Below are 16,669 nucleotides of genomic sequence, written 5' to 3'. Positions count from 1 at the left end.
GGGGGTACCTGCGCCACCGGTACCGTCGAGTGAGGCGCCGGCTGGCCCTTTGCCCGGGGTGAGGTCTCCGACATCGGTACCGCTTGTGGTACCGGCTGCGGCCGCCTCCCAGGAAGACTCCCCGACGACATCGGTGGAGGGAGCTTCGCCGGTGCGGGCGAGGGAGTCTACCTCTCGGCGCTCCCACCGTGGCCGTGTTTCCACGGAGTCGAGTCGGGCACGGCTTCAGACACAGGTTCATGAACTTGTGTCTGATACCGATGGTGAGGCCTCGTGGGAGGAGGAGGAGGACATCAGATATTTCTCTGACGAGGAGTCTGATGGCCTTCCTTCTGATCCCACTCCCTCCCCTGAAAGGCAGCTTTCTCCTCCCGAGAGTCTGTCTTTTGCGGCCTTTGTCCGGGAGATGTCTACGGCCATCCCCTTCCCGGTGGTCATGGAGAATGAGCCCAGGGCTGAGATGTTTGAGCTCTTGGACTATCCTTCTCCACCTAAGAAAGCGTCCACAGTACCCATGCATCATGTCCTAAAAAAGACATTGCTGGCGAACTGGACCAAGCCTCGAAGTAATCCCCACATTCCCAAGAAGATCGAGTCCCAGTACCGGATCCATGGGGACCCAGAGCTGATGCACACTCAGTTGCCTCACGACTCTGGAGTTGTGGATCTGGCCCTAAAGAAGGCTAAGAGTTCTAGGGAGCATGCTTCGGCGCCCCCGGGCAAGGACTCTAGAACCTTAGACTCCTTTGGGAGGAAGGCCTACCATTCTTCTATGCTGATGGCCAAGATTCAGTCCTACCAGCTCTACACGAGCATCCACATGCGGAAAAATGTGCGGCAGTTGGCGGGCTTGGTGGACAAGCTCCCTTCTGAGCAAGTCAAGCCGTTTCAGGAGGTGGTCAGGCAGCTGAAGGTGTGCAGAAAATTCCTGGCCAGAGGGGTATATGATACCTTTGATGTTGCGTCCAGGGCCGCTGCTCAAGGTGTGGTGATATGCAGACTCTCATGGCTGCGTGCCTCCGACCTGGAGAATAGAATCCAGCAGCGGATTGCGCTCTCCCCTTGCCGAGCGGACAACATTTTTGGAGAAAAAGTCGAACAGGTGGTAGAGCAGCTCCACCAGCGGGATAACGCTTTCGAGAAATTCTCCCGCCGGCAGCCTTCAGCATCTACCTCTTCAGGTAGACGTTTTTATGGGGGAAGGAGGACTGTTCCCTACTCTTCTGGTAAGCGTAGGTACAATCCTCCTTCTCGACAGCCTGCGGCCCAGGCTAAGCCCCGCGCGCTCGCACTCGTCAGCAGCATGCGCCTCAGCAAGGCCCCACAGCTCCCCAGCAAAAGCAGGGGGCGAGCTTTTGACTGGCTCCAAAAGAGCATAGCTGATGTCAAAGTGTCTGTGCCAGGCGATCTGCCGGTCGTGGGGAGGTTGAAAGTTTTTCACCAAAGGTGGCCTCTCATAACCTCCGACCAGTGGGTCCTCTAAAAGCTTCAGGAAATTTGCTTTGAAATCTCCGCACTGTTCTTTATTGGATGACGTCACCCATCTTTGTGAATGTGTCTCGCTGTCCTTTGAGAACACCTGCTATAAGATGAGTAACTTAGTTTTCTCTTATAACTGCAATACAATGACCCACACTGCCTATCCACTTCCTTATTGGAGTGTTTTTCAAATGTACAAGTTAGTTTAGCACAGCTGCATGCAATTGAGAAAAATAGATACAGGTAAGCAATTGTCTTTTAGGTTTCTTCTTGTGTCTCATTGGCCAATTGTATTTTCAAGTAGGAACTATTTTAATATATAGAAAGACGTTTGACTGCTTCCCACAGCCAACTTCAACAACTTAACTATATTTTATTTTTATCCCAGAGTCTGAGGAGCCACCACCTCAAAAACCCAGCAAGTCCAGGTGAGATATATAACTATTCATTCTACATCTACACTTATCTTCATGCATCATAGTGATTAAATAAAAATGTAGCAGTCGTTGCTGGAGTGAGGGCTGGGCACTTTGGCAGCTCCCTGAGATTTTATCCACAGACATATGTATCATTACATATATCTTCCAAGAATGAGTAACACTTCTTTAAAGCTTTGCTCATGGAATGTTTCAGGTATTAACTCTTCTATCAAATGAACAAAAATACGGATCCTGAAATGCCATAGATTTCACACAATTTGCAGGAAACAAAACTGCTCTAGAACATCAAAAATTAAAAGATGGATACAAATGTGCTACTCAGTCTCCTCAGAAAAAAAAGAGAGCTGGTGTGGCAATTGTTAGCCAATCAGTTACCTTCCAATTAATACAAGATACTGAGGGGCAGATACGTGATAATACATGGTCGGCTCAACAGTGCCCTGGTTACAGTGGCCTTTGTATATGCCCCTAATGTCAATCAATATTTTTCAAAAATATTTTGCCTGTTTTGACCCCGTTTGTAAATTTCAATCTGATAGTGGCAGGTGACTTTAATGCTATCATGCCAGGCTAACCTTGATTCAAAGACCAGTCACATTTCTAGATTGGATATGGGCTTAAAAATTAAGAACACTCATTAGAAGCCTAAACGTTGGATCCATGGGGACTGTTAACACCCTACCAATAATGGATTTTACTCATATCTCTAGAGTACATAGAAACATGACGGCAGATAAAGGCCATTTGACCCATCCAGTCTGCCCATCCTCTGTAACCCCTAATTCTTCTTGTTCCTAAGCGATCCCACATGGTTATCCCCTTGCCTTTTTAAATTCTGGAACAGTCCTCGACTCCCACCACCTCCACCGGGGGAGGCCATTCCACCACCCTTTCTGTGAAATAATACTTCTGTAGGTTACTCCTAAGCCTATTCCCTCTTAACTTTGTTGTATGCCCCCTCATTCCAGAGCTCTCCTTCATTTGAAAAAGGCTCTCTTCCTGTACATAAATGCCCTTGAGATATTTAAACGTTTCTATCATGTCTCCTCTCCCCCAGCTTATACATGTTGAGGTTCATAAGCCTGTCCCTATAATTTTTCCATTCAAGACCGCTTACTAATTTCGTAGCCGCCCTCTGGACCGACTCCATCCTGTTTATATCTTTCCGTAGGTGCGGTCTCCAGAACTTCACGCAGTACTCCAAATGAGGCCTCACCAAAGACTTATACAACGGCACTATCATCTCCCTTTTTCCTGCTGATCATGCCTCTCTTTATGCCCCAAGCATCCTTCTGGCTTTGGTGGTCGCTTTTTGTACCTGTTTGAAAGCTTTAAGGTCATCAGACATAATCACCCCCAAGTCCCGCTCTTCCTTCGCACTCTGAAGCACTGCACCCCCTATACTGTTCCGTTCCCTCGGATTTTTGCGACCCAAGCATGACCCTGCATTTTTTGGGATTAAACCTTAGTTGCCAAATATCGGTCCATTCCTCCAACTTCGCTAGGTCCTTCCTCATGTCATTCACACCATCCAGGTTGTCCACCCTGTTGCAGAGTTTATTATCATCCGCAAAGAGACAAACCTTACCAGAGAGCCCTTCCGCAGTATCGTTCACAAAGACGTTAAAAAGAGCCGGCCCTAGGACCGATCCCTGCGGTAGTCCACTGACTACCTCCTTTTCTTCAGAGCAAGCTCCACTTACCACCACCCTCTGTCTCCTACCATTCAACCAATTTTTTACCCAATCCGTTACTCTAGGTCCCATACGAGGGCACTCAATTTATTTATCAGTCGCCTGTGCGGAACCGTGTCAAAGGCGTTGCTGAAATCCAAGTATACCACATCAAGCGCCCCTCCCACATCCAACTGTTTGGTCACCCAGTCGAAGAAGACAGTCAGATTCGTCTGACACAACCTGCCACGTGAAGCCATGCTGCCTCGGGTCTTGCATTCCATGTAGTTCAAGAAATGTCACAATCCTCCTTTTTAGAAGCGTTTCCATTAGCTTACTCACCACCGAGGTCAGACTGACAGGTCTGTAATTCCCAACCTCTTCCTTACTTCCACTCTTGTGCAAAGGAACCACATTCGCCCTTCTCCAGTCCACCGGGACCATTCCAGTTTCTAAGGAAGCATTGGAAGCATTGAAGAGGTCCATCAGCGGAGCCGACAGAACTTCTCCGAGTTCATTAAGCACCTCGGGTGTATCCCATCAGGCCCCATCGCTCTGTCTACTTTTAGTTTGGCAAGCTCCTCATGAACACAATCCTCCGTAAACGGGTCTTGGTGTACCAAATATCCATCCCCTGTAGCCTTTGTTTTCTGCAGCCCTACCCCCGGTCTTTCATTCATGAACACAGAGCTAAAATAATCGTTAAGCAGTTCAGCTTTATCCTTATCATCTTCCACATATTTCTCTCCCTCTGCTTTGAGCCTCACAATGCTATTATGGCACTTCCTCTTGTCGCTTACATATCTATCTATGCCCTAGATAGACTTTATTTTTATATCTCAAGATCTGTTTAGAAAAGTCAGAATGGCAGATATAGGTCCCCTGGTAATATTTGATCATGCATTATCTCTGGAGATGGAAGAATTGGGGCCTAATAGGGGAGGTGGTTTTAAGTGGAAATTTTCCATACAGCTCTATAGAGACAATGGGGATCCTCTTAATCTGGGATACAGCAAAGGCTGTTTAAGAGGGGATGTCATTGCCTACGTAAATAGACTGGAAAAGCACATAATATATTTGGAAACCTTGTGTAAGAGGTTAAAGGACAATAAGCATACATGGCTTCATGCCCAGTTAGCGCACTGTTCTTTGATCCAGGAAAATATTATGAAAACTATGCAATACTATAAGTACAAATTATATAGATATGGAAACAAGCCTAGCAAATTGCTGGTCAATTTCACTAAGTCCTGGGAGGACCTACTATCATCACAGCCTTGAAGAATTTCACAGGGCAGGTAGTTAATCTGCAGTGAAAATTGCAGGAAATTTGTGCCCAATTTTAACAGAACCTTTATTCCTCTGAGGTTCACTACTCAGATGGGGATCTTGATTCTTGGCTTAATAAAATTTCCCTGCCAAATTCATCTCCATCACAGAAAGTGGGATTAAATGGCCCAATAACCAGGAGAGGAGATCCAGCAGGCAATTTCATACCTTAAATTACATAAATTTCCAGGCCGAGATGGGTACAGCAGAGAATTTTTTAAAATGTTACAAAACAATTTATGGGACCCTTTTAAGGCAAATATATACACAGGCTATCTCAACAGGCAGTGTCCCAGCTCACTCGATTCATGCTGTAATTACTGTGTTGCTGAAGCCTGAAAAAGACCATCTACTTGCAGGATCATACAGACCTATTTCCCTTATTAATGTCAACCTGATAATGTTAGCACAGATTTTGGCTGAATGACTGGCAAAGATAATGCCTACATTGGTTGGAGATAAACAAGTTGGATTTGTCAAAGGAAAACAAATCAGTTGTAAATGTGAGGAAACTTCTGTTACCCTTAGAATGATATTGGCAGCACTCTTTACTTACACTGGCAATACGTTTTGATTTTGAAAAAGCTTTTGTCAAATGGTCTCTTTTTATATCTGTTTATGAAATGGAGAAAATCCAGAAAATTAAACAGCTGTTTCAGAAGAAATTAGATGAATATAGATGGTCTATGACTTGTCAAGGATTAATATTATCAGGAGATGATTAGAAGGCTCTAAATAGACCTAAAGATCTATTTAGTGATGTTAGATCATTGACCTGAGAAATGAATGGGAATGTTAGTGGTGGTTCTATTCTAGCCACAAGGAGTGAGGAGACAAAAGGATGCCAAAACTAGATGAAATAAGTCTTAATTGCTTCCAAAGTACTGGAAGTGTATTGTTGAAAGACTCGACATGGCTGCGTTTCAGCTGGCATGTCTTCGACAGGAGCCTTGACAAGCACAGTATAAGAGTTGTAACAATGAAGGAGGATACAATGTAATTCACATTGATCAGAGCTGTGCCGGACAACACCATCAGACACCAAGCAAGCAGCAGTGTCATCTGGCAGAGCTCTGATCAATGTGAATTACATTGTATCCTCCTCCATTGCTATAATTGTTGTACTGTGCTTGTCAAGGCTCCTGATGAAGTCACGGCAGCCTAAACATGGCCGTGTCGATCTTTCAACAATACTTTTGCAGTAATTTGGAAGCAATAAAGACTTATTTCATCGTGCTTTGGCTTTCTTGTGTTTTGTCTCTTCACTTCTTGTTGTTGGTTTTGCACGTGTTCTTGAGGATTGGAGTTTCTCCTTCTGTTTTAGTGGTGGTTCTGTTACCCCAGATTCTCTTGTTTAGTTTTTTTTTTTTTTTTTTTGTGGAGAAAGTTGAGAAGTTAGCTTCAGCATTTATCTCTGATTTACCTGAGGAAAGTTGTTTGACCACAGAGGATTGTAGTTTAAGTTTTGAAACCTCTACAGAATCCGAGGTTTGGTCCATTGTTAAGGATCTTAGACCAACTAATTCCTCAGTGGATAAATGCTCTCCAGTGGTGATCAAGGCCACAGATGGTAATCTGGGAAGAGTTATTTTGGATGTATTAAATGTGTCATTAAGCACAAGGGAAGTACCAGATGTATTGAAAGTTGCTACAGTTAGACCACCTTTGAAGAAAGTTTTGCTAGATCCATCTATTTTGAACAATTTTAGACTAGTATCTTCTCTGCCTATGATGGCATGAATTTTAGAGAAAGTGTTTTAAAACAGAAAAGAATCTGGAGACTGCAAAGATTTTGGACCCTTATCAGTATGGGTTTATATTATGTAGGGTTTATAGTATGGAATCCTTACTGATTTCCACTTTGGATGTTTTGAGATAGGGTCTTGACCATTCTTCCTGGTATTTTTTGGTTATGTTAGATTTTTTTCGCTGCCTTCAATACAGAGAATTATGACATCTTATTATATAGAATGAGGGCATGGGGTATTGGAGGTAATGTTCTGAACTGGTTTGTGTCCTTTTTGAGAAATCGAAAATTAGAGGTAAGAATGGGGAATCAATTTTCACAGAAACGGAATTTAGTGACTGGGGTTCCACAAAGTTCATCTCTTTCCCTGGAACTGTTTAATGTCTATTTGATTCCGCTTTGCTATTTGATGAGCTCCCTTAAAAGTTCACTATAGAGTTTACACAGATGATATCCAGTTTTTCTTTCCTTTTGATATATCAATTGAAGAAGCATTGGTTAGATTACAATTGACTTTTAACACAATTGCAAAGTGGTTGAAAGAGAATAAATTGGCTTTGAATGTTGATAAAACTGAAGTGATGATTTTGGCAATTGTGATGAAGAGCAGTTCCGGATTTTATTAAATTGTGCGAAAATGAGGTGTGCTTGACATCAGAGGTTCGTGATTTAGGAGTCATCCTAGATGTCTCCTTGAATTTTAATCCACATATTAGAAAGGTGGTGCAGAGTTCCTTTTTTAAGCTTAGGATGTTGAAGGACTGTATTCCAGTGGAAGATTTTAGGTTGACTGTCCAGAGTTTGGTAAGTGGTCTGGATTCTGCAATACCCTATACTTGGGTTTAGCAAATTCTGCTATTAGGGCATTGCAGATTATCCAGAGTGAGGTTGATATTGGGTCAGTCACGTTTTCAACATTTTTCCCAAATTTTAAGGGACTTCCATTAGTTACCAGTGGAAAAGAGAATTCATTTTAAAGTTTTATTATTAATTCATAAGATATTGAAGTTGGAATCTGATTATTACCTGAGAACCATTCTCAAGATTTATCAACCAGCTTGCTCTTTGAAATTGCTGGATGCTGGTTTACTATCCATTCCAGCAGTGAGAAAAATTCATTTTGAAGAAACAAGGCAAAAAAGCTTTTCTATTGCTGGTCCACAGTTGTGGAATTCTTTGCCAGATTAGGCTGGCAACAGATACTAAACAGTTAAAAAAATTACTTAAAACACATTTATTCTGCTCAGAATTAAGTACTGTGAGTATCTTTGTTAGCAGTCTATGAGATTAATTTACTTTGCAGAAGATGGGAGATATTTATTGTTTTAACTGTGATTTGTATATTTGTGTATTACTTTGGCTGGGACTGTTTATGCTTCCCTGTTATCCACATAGTGTAATGTGGAATATAAATGAATAAACTAAAAGGATGGGTTTTGACTCATAGGGGGCAGACAGCGATTAAAAATTGTAATCGTGATTAACCATGCAATTAAAATTTTATCACGTGATTAATTGCGCTTTACCACTTTGTTGCTCTACCAGCTTGTTCTGTGTATGGCATATTCACTTCAGCTTTCTGAATATTCCACAATTAAATCAACCAACTTGGAAGTTAGTCTAACAAAAGGCAGAAAAATTGTTGGGCATTTCAAACATAGGGCCCTGTTTACTAAGCCCTGTTTACTTACTTACTTTAAGTGCTTCACAGTTAATAGCTTCATCATCAATACAGTGTAGGAGGTTCACTATTCAACCAACATATTCCGTTTTTGGTCAATAGGTAAAGCCTTATGAAAAAATGAAATGCTCCTGCACTCATAGAGTGCCTTTCAAACAAACCATCAAACTGAAGCCTGTCATTTGATCAATATGTGATGAAAAGAGTACGTTAAGTTCTGACACAACTCATTCCAAGTTTCCAAGTTTATTTAACATGTATGCACTGCATACCATCTTAATGGTGTAAAAGTCAAAAGAAATTTAAAATTTTAAAGGGTTGTTTAACTGCCCTTTTATTCTGTTTTTACACTTAGAACACTCATCTACTGCCTGTTTCTTGGTCTGATATTCCCTATGGAGGGAAATTAAGCCATAAACAAAAAGCTGTGCTTTTTCTTGCTAGTATCTTACTATATAAATGAAGAGTGACCGACGTGCCGCACATGCGTGGCACGCCACAGATCACTCCCGCGCCGTCTGTCGTTTACAGGAGCTACCCCGACGAGCTGCGAGAGCGCTTCTTAACGCGGCTCCTGCTGTTTCCTCTCCCCTCATCCGGAGGCAGGGGGCTGCCGATGGGAAACCCATGTCGAAGCGGAGGAGTAACGAGGTGTGCGCAGACTGCAGCGTGCCTGGAGAGGCTGTAGGCAGCAGCAGTGGTTCTCTCTCCTTATACTTGCTCCTGTCAGCGCTCCGATTTCTGCCTGCAGCACTAAAGATGAAGTCGGAGGGCTGAGAGGAGCAGGTATAAGAAGAGAGAGAGAACGTGGACTGGTGGGGGGGGAGCAGTGAGTGTTCAGGAGTTAACAGAGAGAGAGAAAGGGGACCACGGGGAGAGGTAAGGGATTCAGAACAGCAGGAAAAATTACTGGTAGAAGGAGGGCAGAGAGAGAGATGTTTGAAAGGGACAGATGCTGGGAATAGGGGATGAAAAAAACAAGAGAGACTGTGGTCATAGAGTGGAAGGGAGAAATGGTGATCATGGAGGGCAGGGGATAGCTGTTGCCAATGGAGGGGAAGTAAAGGGAAAAGAGGAGAAAACAGGAGGCGACTGTGATCGGGAAGGGGAGAAATGGTGCCAATGGAGGGAAAGGGACCTGGAGAGAAGAGAGCCAGGAGGAGATGGTCATACACACTCACACTCTCTCGCTCTCTCTCTCTCTCTCTCTCTCTCTCTCACTGTCTCTCTCTCTCTCACACACACAGACAAAATATTACAACAATAAGGGAATTACATTTCACAAATAAAAAATGCTGCCCATTTTAATGGGCTAAACGGCTTGTAATTTCCAGAAAGACATACTTTACGTATTATCTTTGACTGTTAATATACATTTCTTCAGGCAGTCTTTTGGGATCTCATAATTGAAATCAGTAGCCCAGAAGGGCACTGCCTCAGTGTTAATAACTATCCTCAAGCAGCACAGAGGTGGGTAATATTGGATTTGGACATACTCATACAATTAGGCCACATTTGAAATTCACTGTGCAAGTCTTAATATGATCTTACCATACTTATCAATTAGGTGGAATAAAAATAATATGCCTGATTGCTTCCAATCTTAGAAAATCCAGGAAGTCATGCCCCCCCCCCCCCCCCCCCCCCCCCCCCAAATCACAAAATCCAGATTCCCACATCGGAAGCAGTTGTGTAGTGCTTAAAGAGCACTTAAATGTTTTACAAAGTAGCCACCATTGTTTATGCAAGGGCCGTAGGGGCATGTGGGCTTTAAGAGAAGCATTCAATTTGAAGGATGTGCATGTAAAAAAAATAGATATGTTGTATTAGAGCACTTAAGTTAGCCTCAGTAAGCGTAATGGTATAATGGTCTGTAACTCAAAAACACTCACTGAGATAACACTCCACAAGCTAGATTAAATCTTTAGAGATTGAGAAGGCAGAGTCTATCTTTATCTCTTAATTTGTAAAGCAAAGCAAGGGGTAATCTAGCTTTTTTACATAGCCAAAGATATCCAAGTAATTCCTTATTTGTAGTCTTAAAAACCTGCATTTTAAGAACTAGAGGCAGAATCTGAAGACCATATACCCATCTGGGAGCCAAGAACATATTATAGAGACAAATTTGAGCAATAAATGAAAACTGATAGACTCTTTACATGCATAGACGCTCTTGGGTCCAATGTATTAATGGAGCTATATTAATATAATGCAGTGATGTTATCTACTGGAATGTGGATACCAAGACAATGAATAGAATTATCTAACCATCCACAGGGAATTGCCCTTCCCTCCATTCACGTAGATACTCAGGAATAATGCCTCTGACTTATTCCAGTTGATTTTTAACCATGAGATTTAACCGTATAATAGCATCCAAAGAGGGACCTAGGACTGTCAAAGTCATGAAGATGTCATCAGAACCCTGCAGTTGTACACACTGGATCTTGCCTATCATTTTACAGCAAACAAAAAAGGCTTCAGAGAAAATATGAATAAAAGGGCTGAGAGCAGATAGCTCTGTCTAGTCCCATGCTGTAAATGAAATGTTTATGTACTAACTCCATATAATAACACTGCAGCTTGCAGATTGGCATATAGAACTTGAATTTAAAAACAAAAAAAGGGATCTTAAATAACAAATTCCTCTAACACTTGAAATAAAAAGGTCCAGTTGATCCTATTAAAGGCCTTTTCTGAATCCAATCCTATAACGAGAGCAAGCCTCTGATATTGATGACATTGTGCCATAGCTAAAAGAACGTTGTGAACATTTAACAGTGAATGATGCCCTTTGACAAAAGTCTGCCTGCAGAATATCTTACCACCAACTCCTTACAGCTTGTGTTTATGAATTTCTTACATAAATAATTGTGTGGAGAAAAGACCTCAGAACTGGAGCTTCAGTCATGCATCTATGGCATGTGTGTTCATTTAATTACTGGTCAAAAAGCTCCACAACAGTGTTACAAAATTCATAAATTCTGAAGTATCAAAATAACAGTGCAGGGAAAAAAAACGGTAAGAACCTTTGTGAAAGGTGAATGATTAGTCCATAATTTACGATCAGTTCTTCTTAAAGCTTATAAATAAACATGCAGTTTCACTTATCTATGAAGGAAATGCTGTTGTAGCCATCTGTAGTGCTGAAACTGTAGAACTTCAATAAATTCCAACTAGGCCTTCTTCCAAGTAGATACAAAACAAATTTATAAAAAAAAGTCTACAATTTTCTCTGTAGTGTACACTATCCTTCCAAATTCAGTTTTTAGAGCTGATATGAATTTGTTTAGTCCATATCTTAATAAAACTGGCCAACATACTTCCTGGCCTACTCCCTTACTGAAACAATTCGTATTTAAAATATTATAATGACTGTTGCGTGTTCTCATGAATTAGCATATTTAACATGGTTTGCACAATCAAATACTGTTCTTTATTTTGTGTGGTAGGGGAAGCAATAAAGTGTCACATTTCCTTGGTTGAGTTTCCAAGCCTAAGGTTTCTGGTGTCATCGTTTTTTTCCCCTACAGCTAACATATCCTATAATATTACCCCATAAGTCTGCTTTCACAGCGTCCCAAAATTTCCATATGTTTGCTTATTTCCGATCTGAGGAAGAAGGGCGACCTTCGAAAGCTAATCAAGAAATGTATTAAGTTATGTCCAATAAAAAAGGTATCATCTTATTTTCTTTTCCATGTTTTATTTTATTTGATTTCTATTGATAACCTTTGATGTCTGAAAAACCTTACACTATACACACCTATCCAGAGCATGTAATACTATCTAGAATCGATTATACCCTATTGACAAATGTTTGCACAAGTGGAAGGGACTGAAACTGGACCAAATGAGTTATTGGATCACGCCTTATTTTGGGTTGATCTAGAATGGAAGCCTAGCTTGCAGGCCCACGACGTGGGCTTTCAGAGGCATCTGCTATCAAAGTGAAATGAATATTGTCACAATATTCATTTCACTTTGATAGCAGATGCCTCTGAAAGCCCACGTCGTGGGCCCGCAAGCTAGGCTTCCATTCTAGATCAACCCAAAATAAGGCGTGATCCAATAACTCATTTGGTCCAGTTTCAGTCCCTTCCACTTGTGCAAACATTTGTTAATAGGGTATAATCGATTCTAGATAGTATTACATGCTCTGGATAGGTGTGTATAGTGTAAGGTTTTTCAGACATCAAAGGTTATCAATAGAAATCAAACAAAATAAAACATGGAAAAGAAAATAAGATGATACCTTTTTTATTGGACATAACTTAATACATTTCTTGATTAGCTTTCGAAGGTCGCCCTTCTTCCTCAGATCGGAAATAAGCAAATGTGCTAGCTGACAGTGTATATAAGTGAAAACATTCAAGCATTACTATGACAGTCTGACAGGGTAGGTAGCAGGATGGGGGTGGGTAGGAGGTATGCATGGGGACATCAAAGCATATCATTGATATTCTAACAGGATGGGTGTGGATAGGTGAGGGGAGCTTTACACAAATAGGGGAGCCCTTTATCCTTAACTAAATCATGGCCTTCACTTCCCGTTGATCTGCTAAAGGCAGGGCACATAACTTTATTAAAGTCACCAAAGAACGGGGAGGGTCAAGGTGTAGGGAGCAGGTGCAAATCAGATCTTACCATAAAAAAGGGAACACAAGAATAGCCATACTGGATCGGACTAATGGTCCATTTAGCCCAGTATCCTGCATCCAACAGTTACCATTCCTGGGCTCAAGTACCTGGTAGAAACCCAATTATTAACAACATTCCATGCTACTGTTCCCGGGGCAAGCAGTGGCTTCCCCCATGTCCATCTCAATAGCAGACTGGATTTTTCCTCCAGGAACTTGTCCAAACCTTTTTTTAAACCTAAATACACTGCTGTTACCACATCCTCAGGCAACAAGTTCCAGAGTTTAACTATTCATTGAGTGAAAAAATATTTCCTCCTAGTTGTTTTAAAAGTATTTCCATGTAATTTCAATGAATGGCCTCTGGTATTTGTATTTTTTTGAAAGAGTGAAAAATTGATTCACTTTTTCCTTTATACACTATTCAGGATTTTGTAGACCTCAATCATATCCCCCTCAGCCATCTCTTTTCCAAGCTGAAGAGCCCTAACCTCCTCAGCCTTTTCTCATATGAGAGGAGTTCCATCCCCTTTATTATTTTGATCACTCTTCTTTGAACCTTTTCTAATTCCTCTATATCTTTTTTGAGATACGGCGACCAGAATTGAACACAATACTCAAGGTGAAGTCGCACCATGGAGTGATACAGAGGCATTATAATATTCTTGGTCTTATTTTGTATCCCTTTCCTAATAATTCCTAGCATCCTGTTTGCTTTTTTTTTTTTTGGGGGGGGGGGGACCTTTTGAGAAAACATGTGGTCCCCTTGTTTTCCTCAAAAGTAACTGAGGCAAAATGATCATTCAAAGCATTCTTTGTCTTCTCAACCTAAAAAGGTGAATGACTTTGCTGTGCTTACAGATTATAAGATAATAGTTGAGACAGGTAAAAGGGAGCATTATTTCCAACTAGGGCTGTTGCCTGATTAAAAATTTTAATTGCATTTTTAATCTTGAGTTAACTGGTCCAGTATTGCTGTACTTGCCTGTGTCACGGGCAGCATCTGCAGTGCAATCAGGCTTCCTCCGCCATTACTGATCACCTTCCCGCAGCTGCGTCCCACCTCCTCTGATGCAACTTTCTGTTTCTGCAGCTGCATGAAGGCTCTTGGGGCTGGCAGAGGAAGACATAGTTTATAAAATAAGTCATAAATCAAAACCACAGTTATAAAATTTAAAACATAAAGTCTTCCATAGATAAGTGAAAATTAAAATCACAAACATTATAAAACCATGCATTGCACAAAAATCATTCATTGTATCAGAGTCATTACCATTAACAGTAATTTAAGTGACATGAATATAATAACAAAAGCATAAAAAATGAAATGAGTAATATAAATATGATAAAAGAATAAAAGTACAAAAGTGTTGCCATACTGGGACAGACCGAAGGTCCATCAAACTCATTATCCTGTTTCCAACAGTGGCCGATCCAGGTCACAAGTACCTGGCAAGATCCCAAAACAGTACATTTTATGTTGCTTTTCCTAGAAATCAGCAATGGATTTTCCCAAGTCCATTTTAAAAATGGCTTATGGACTTTTCTTTTAGGAAGCTATCCAAATCTTTTTAAAATCCCACTAAGCTAATTGCTTTTACCATATTCTCTGGCAACAAATTCAGATGTGAAAAAGCAAGGAGTCGATGGTTTTTACCTCCTGTGTTGGGAGACTGTCAGTGTGGAAACATAACTAGCAAACAAGGATAACATCCTGGCAGACAAACTGAGTTGAGTCGTCCTCCCTTACGTGGTCTCTGGGCAATGAAATCACCTGCAAGATCTTTTGATACATCTATTTGCTGATCTGTTTTCTGTTGTGTTCAGCAAGAAAGTTCCTCAGTTTTGCTACTGGATGGAGGCACATGGCAGACTAGCTTCAGATGCCTTCCTCCTTCAATAGTGAGAAGGTTTTCTGTATGCATATCCTCCAATTCCCCTCATAGCAAAGACTTCTGTAACTCAGACAAGATCGAGGAACCATGATTTTCATAGCCCTCTACTGGCTGAGGCAAGTCTGGTTGACTCTTCTGTTGAATCTTTCCTTCAGAAGTCCATTGAGATTCAAATGTTTTCCAGTAGTAATCTCACAGGAGCAGGGAATACATAAGAACGTAAGAATTTAATGTTGGGTCAGACCAAAGGTCCATGTATCCCAGTACTCTGCTTTCAGTAGTGGCCAGTCCAGGTCACAAATACCTGGCAGAATACTGAAAAGTAGCAAGATTCCATTCTGCTTACCCATGTGTATTCTAAAAACAGTTTGTGGAATTTATCTCCTGGAAATAATCCAAAACTCACAGACTTCCTGCTTCTAATATACCTGAAAAGGTTTTTCTCCAAGGACAAGCAGGCTGTAATGTGCTCACAAGTGGGTCGGCATCCTTATCGTCCTGGGAACCAGCATTTTGCCATAGCAAAACACAAAAAACTTTGCTAGAGCCTTCTGGCGTGCGTGCGCAGACCGACTTCCTGCCCGCCGCATGAGCGCGTACGTCAGTTTCTCTTTTTCGGTGACGAGGTGTGGCAAGTTCCTCCTGTGCTCCTCATTCTGGCCCAGGAAAGAGTCTTCTCTTGTAGCGTTTTTTTTTTTAAGTTCCTTTCTTTAAATCCTCAGTTTTTGTTTTTCCCCATTTTTAAGTTTTCTTTCTTTTTCGACGCGGCTGGGTTTCTCCCTATTTTTGTGCCCTTTTTAATTGACACAATAGTCTCTTGATTTCGCCTGAGCCATTTTTCCATCCATGTCATCAAAGACACCCAGTGGCTTCAAATGTTGTACTCGGTGCAACTGGGACCATCTCAGGTACCGATACCCATTCTTGGTGTATCCAGTGCCTTGGGCCCGACCACAGCCCAGCTACTTGTGCTCTGTGTCTTCATATGAAGTGGACCCAAGTAGCTTGAGAAGCCCAATGCGAGAAAGCTTTTGGGGCTCAGTCCGGTCCTTTGATGTCTGCATCGGTACCGAGGTTGGCGGCATTGACATCGAGGGAAGCATTGACGTCAGGAGCAGAGGTAATGGCTGTTGAGAGACCCGGTTGTGCTGGGAGCAGTGAGGTGTCGAGTGGGTCTCCACCTGTCTCAAGGCCTCCTGCTGTGCAGGCCCCCTGGGACCGACCATTGTCGGACCTGACCCCGAGGAGTCGCGAGGATTCCACATTGGAACCAAGGAGCCTCAGTGATGGCCATCAAGCGAAGGCAAAGAAGCACCATCACCGATCTCCTTCGACACATGTTGCCGGGAGCTCTGGGGTGTTGAAGAATTCGGCACCCGAGAAGCGTGGGAGCCAAGAGGACTGCTCCCCCTCCATACAGGAGGTGATGATGCGTCGGCCCCTTGGCAGCCTGGTACCTGCTCTTGAACCTCAGCAGATTCTGCAACCGACTGCTCCACCAAATTTGCTAAATAGATACTTTTGTTCTGTTTTCACAGAAGAAAATCCTGGAGAAGGACCGCGATGGACTGCAAAAAGTACAAATGAGATTGAAGTGGGTAGAGCACCGTTCACGGAAGAGAGTGTGTATGAACAACTTGAAAAGCTAAAGGTGGACAAAGCCATGGGACCGGATGGGATCCACCCCAGGATATTGAGGGAGCTCAGAGAGGTTCTGGCGGGTCCTCTTAAAGATTTGTTTAATATATCCTTGCAGATGGGAGAAGTTCCGAAGGATTGGAGAAC

At 42.1% G+C, this 16,669-nt stretch overlaps 1 protein-coding gene across 2 annotated transcripts in view; it reads left to right on the top strand.

Moving 5' to 3' along the window:
- Positions 1–16,669, top strand: part of LOC115474405 (uncharacterized protein DDB_G0271670-like) — a 655,547-nt gene that overhangs the window by 304,344 nt on the left and 334,534 nt on the right. For both annotated transcript variants that reach the window (XM_030209864.1, XM_030209856.1), the window contains exon 9: positions 1,868–1,907. In XM_030209864.1, coding sequence (XP_030065724.1) covers positions 1,868–1,907 — 40 coding nt within the window. The remainder of the gene's footprint in view (positions 1–1,867; positions 1,908–16,669) is intronic.

This window comes from Microcaecilia unicolor, chromosome 1 (genome assembly GCF_901765095.1).
Source record: "Microcaecilia unicolor chromosome 1, aMicUni1.1, whole genome shotgun sequence".
NCBI lineage: Eukaryota > Metazoa > Chordata > Amphibia > Gymnophiona > Siphonopidae > Microcaecilia > Microcaecilia unicolor.
This window is presented reverse-complemented; position numbering and strand designations above follow the sequence as displayed.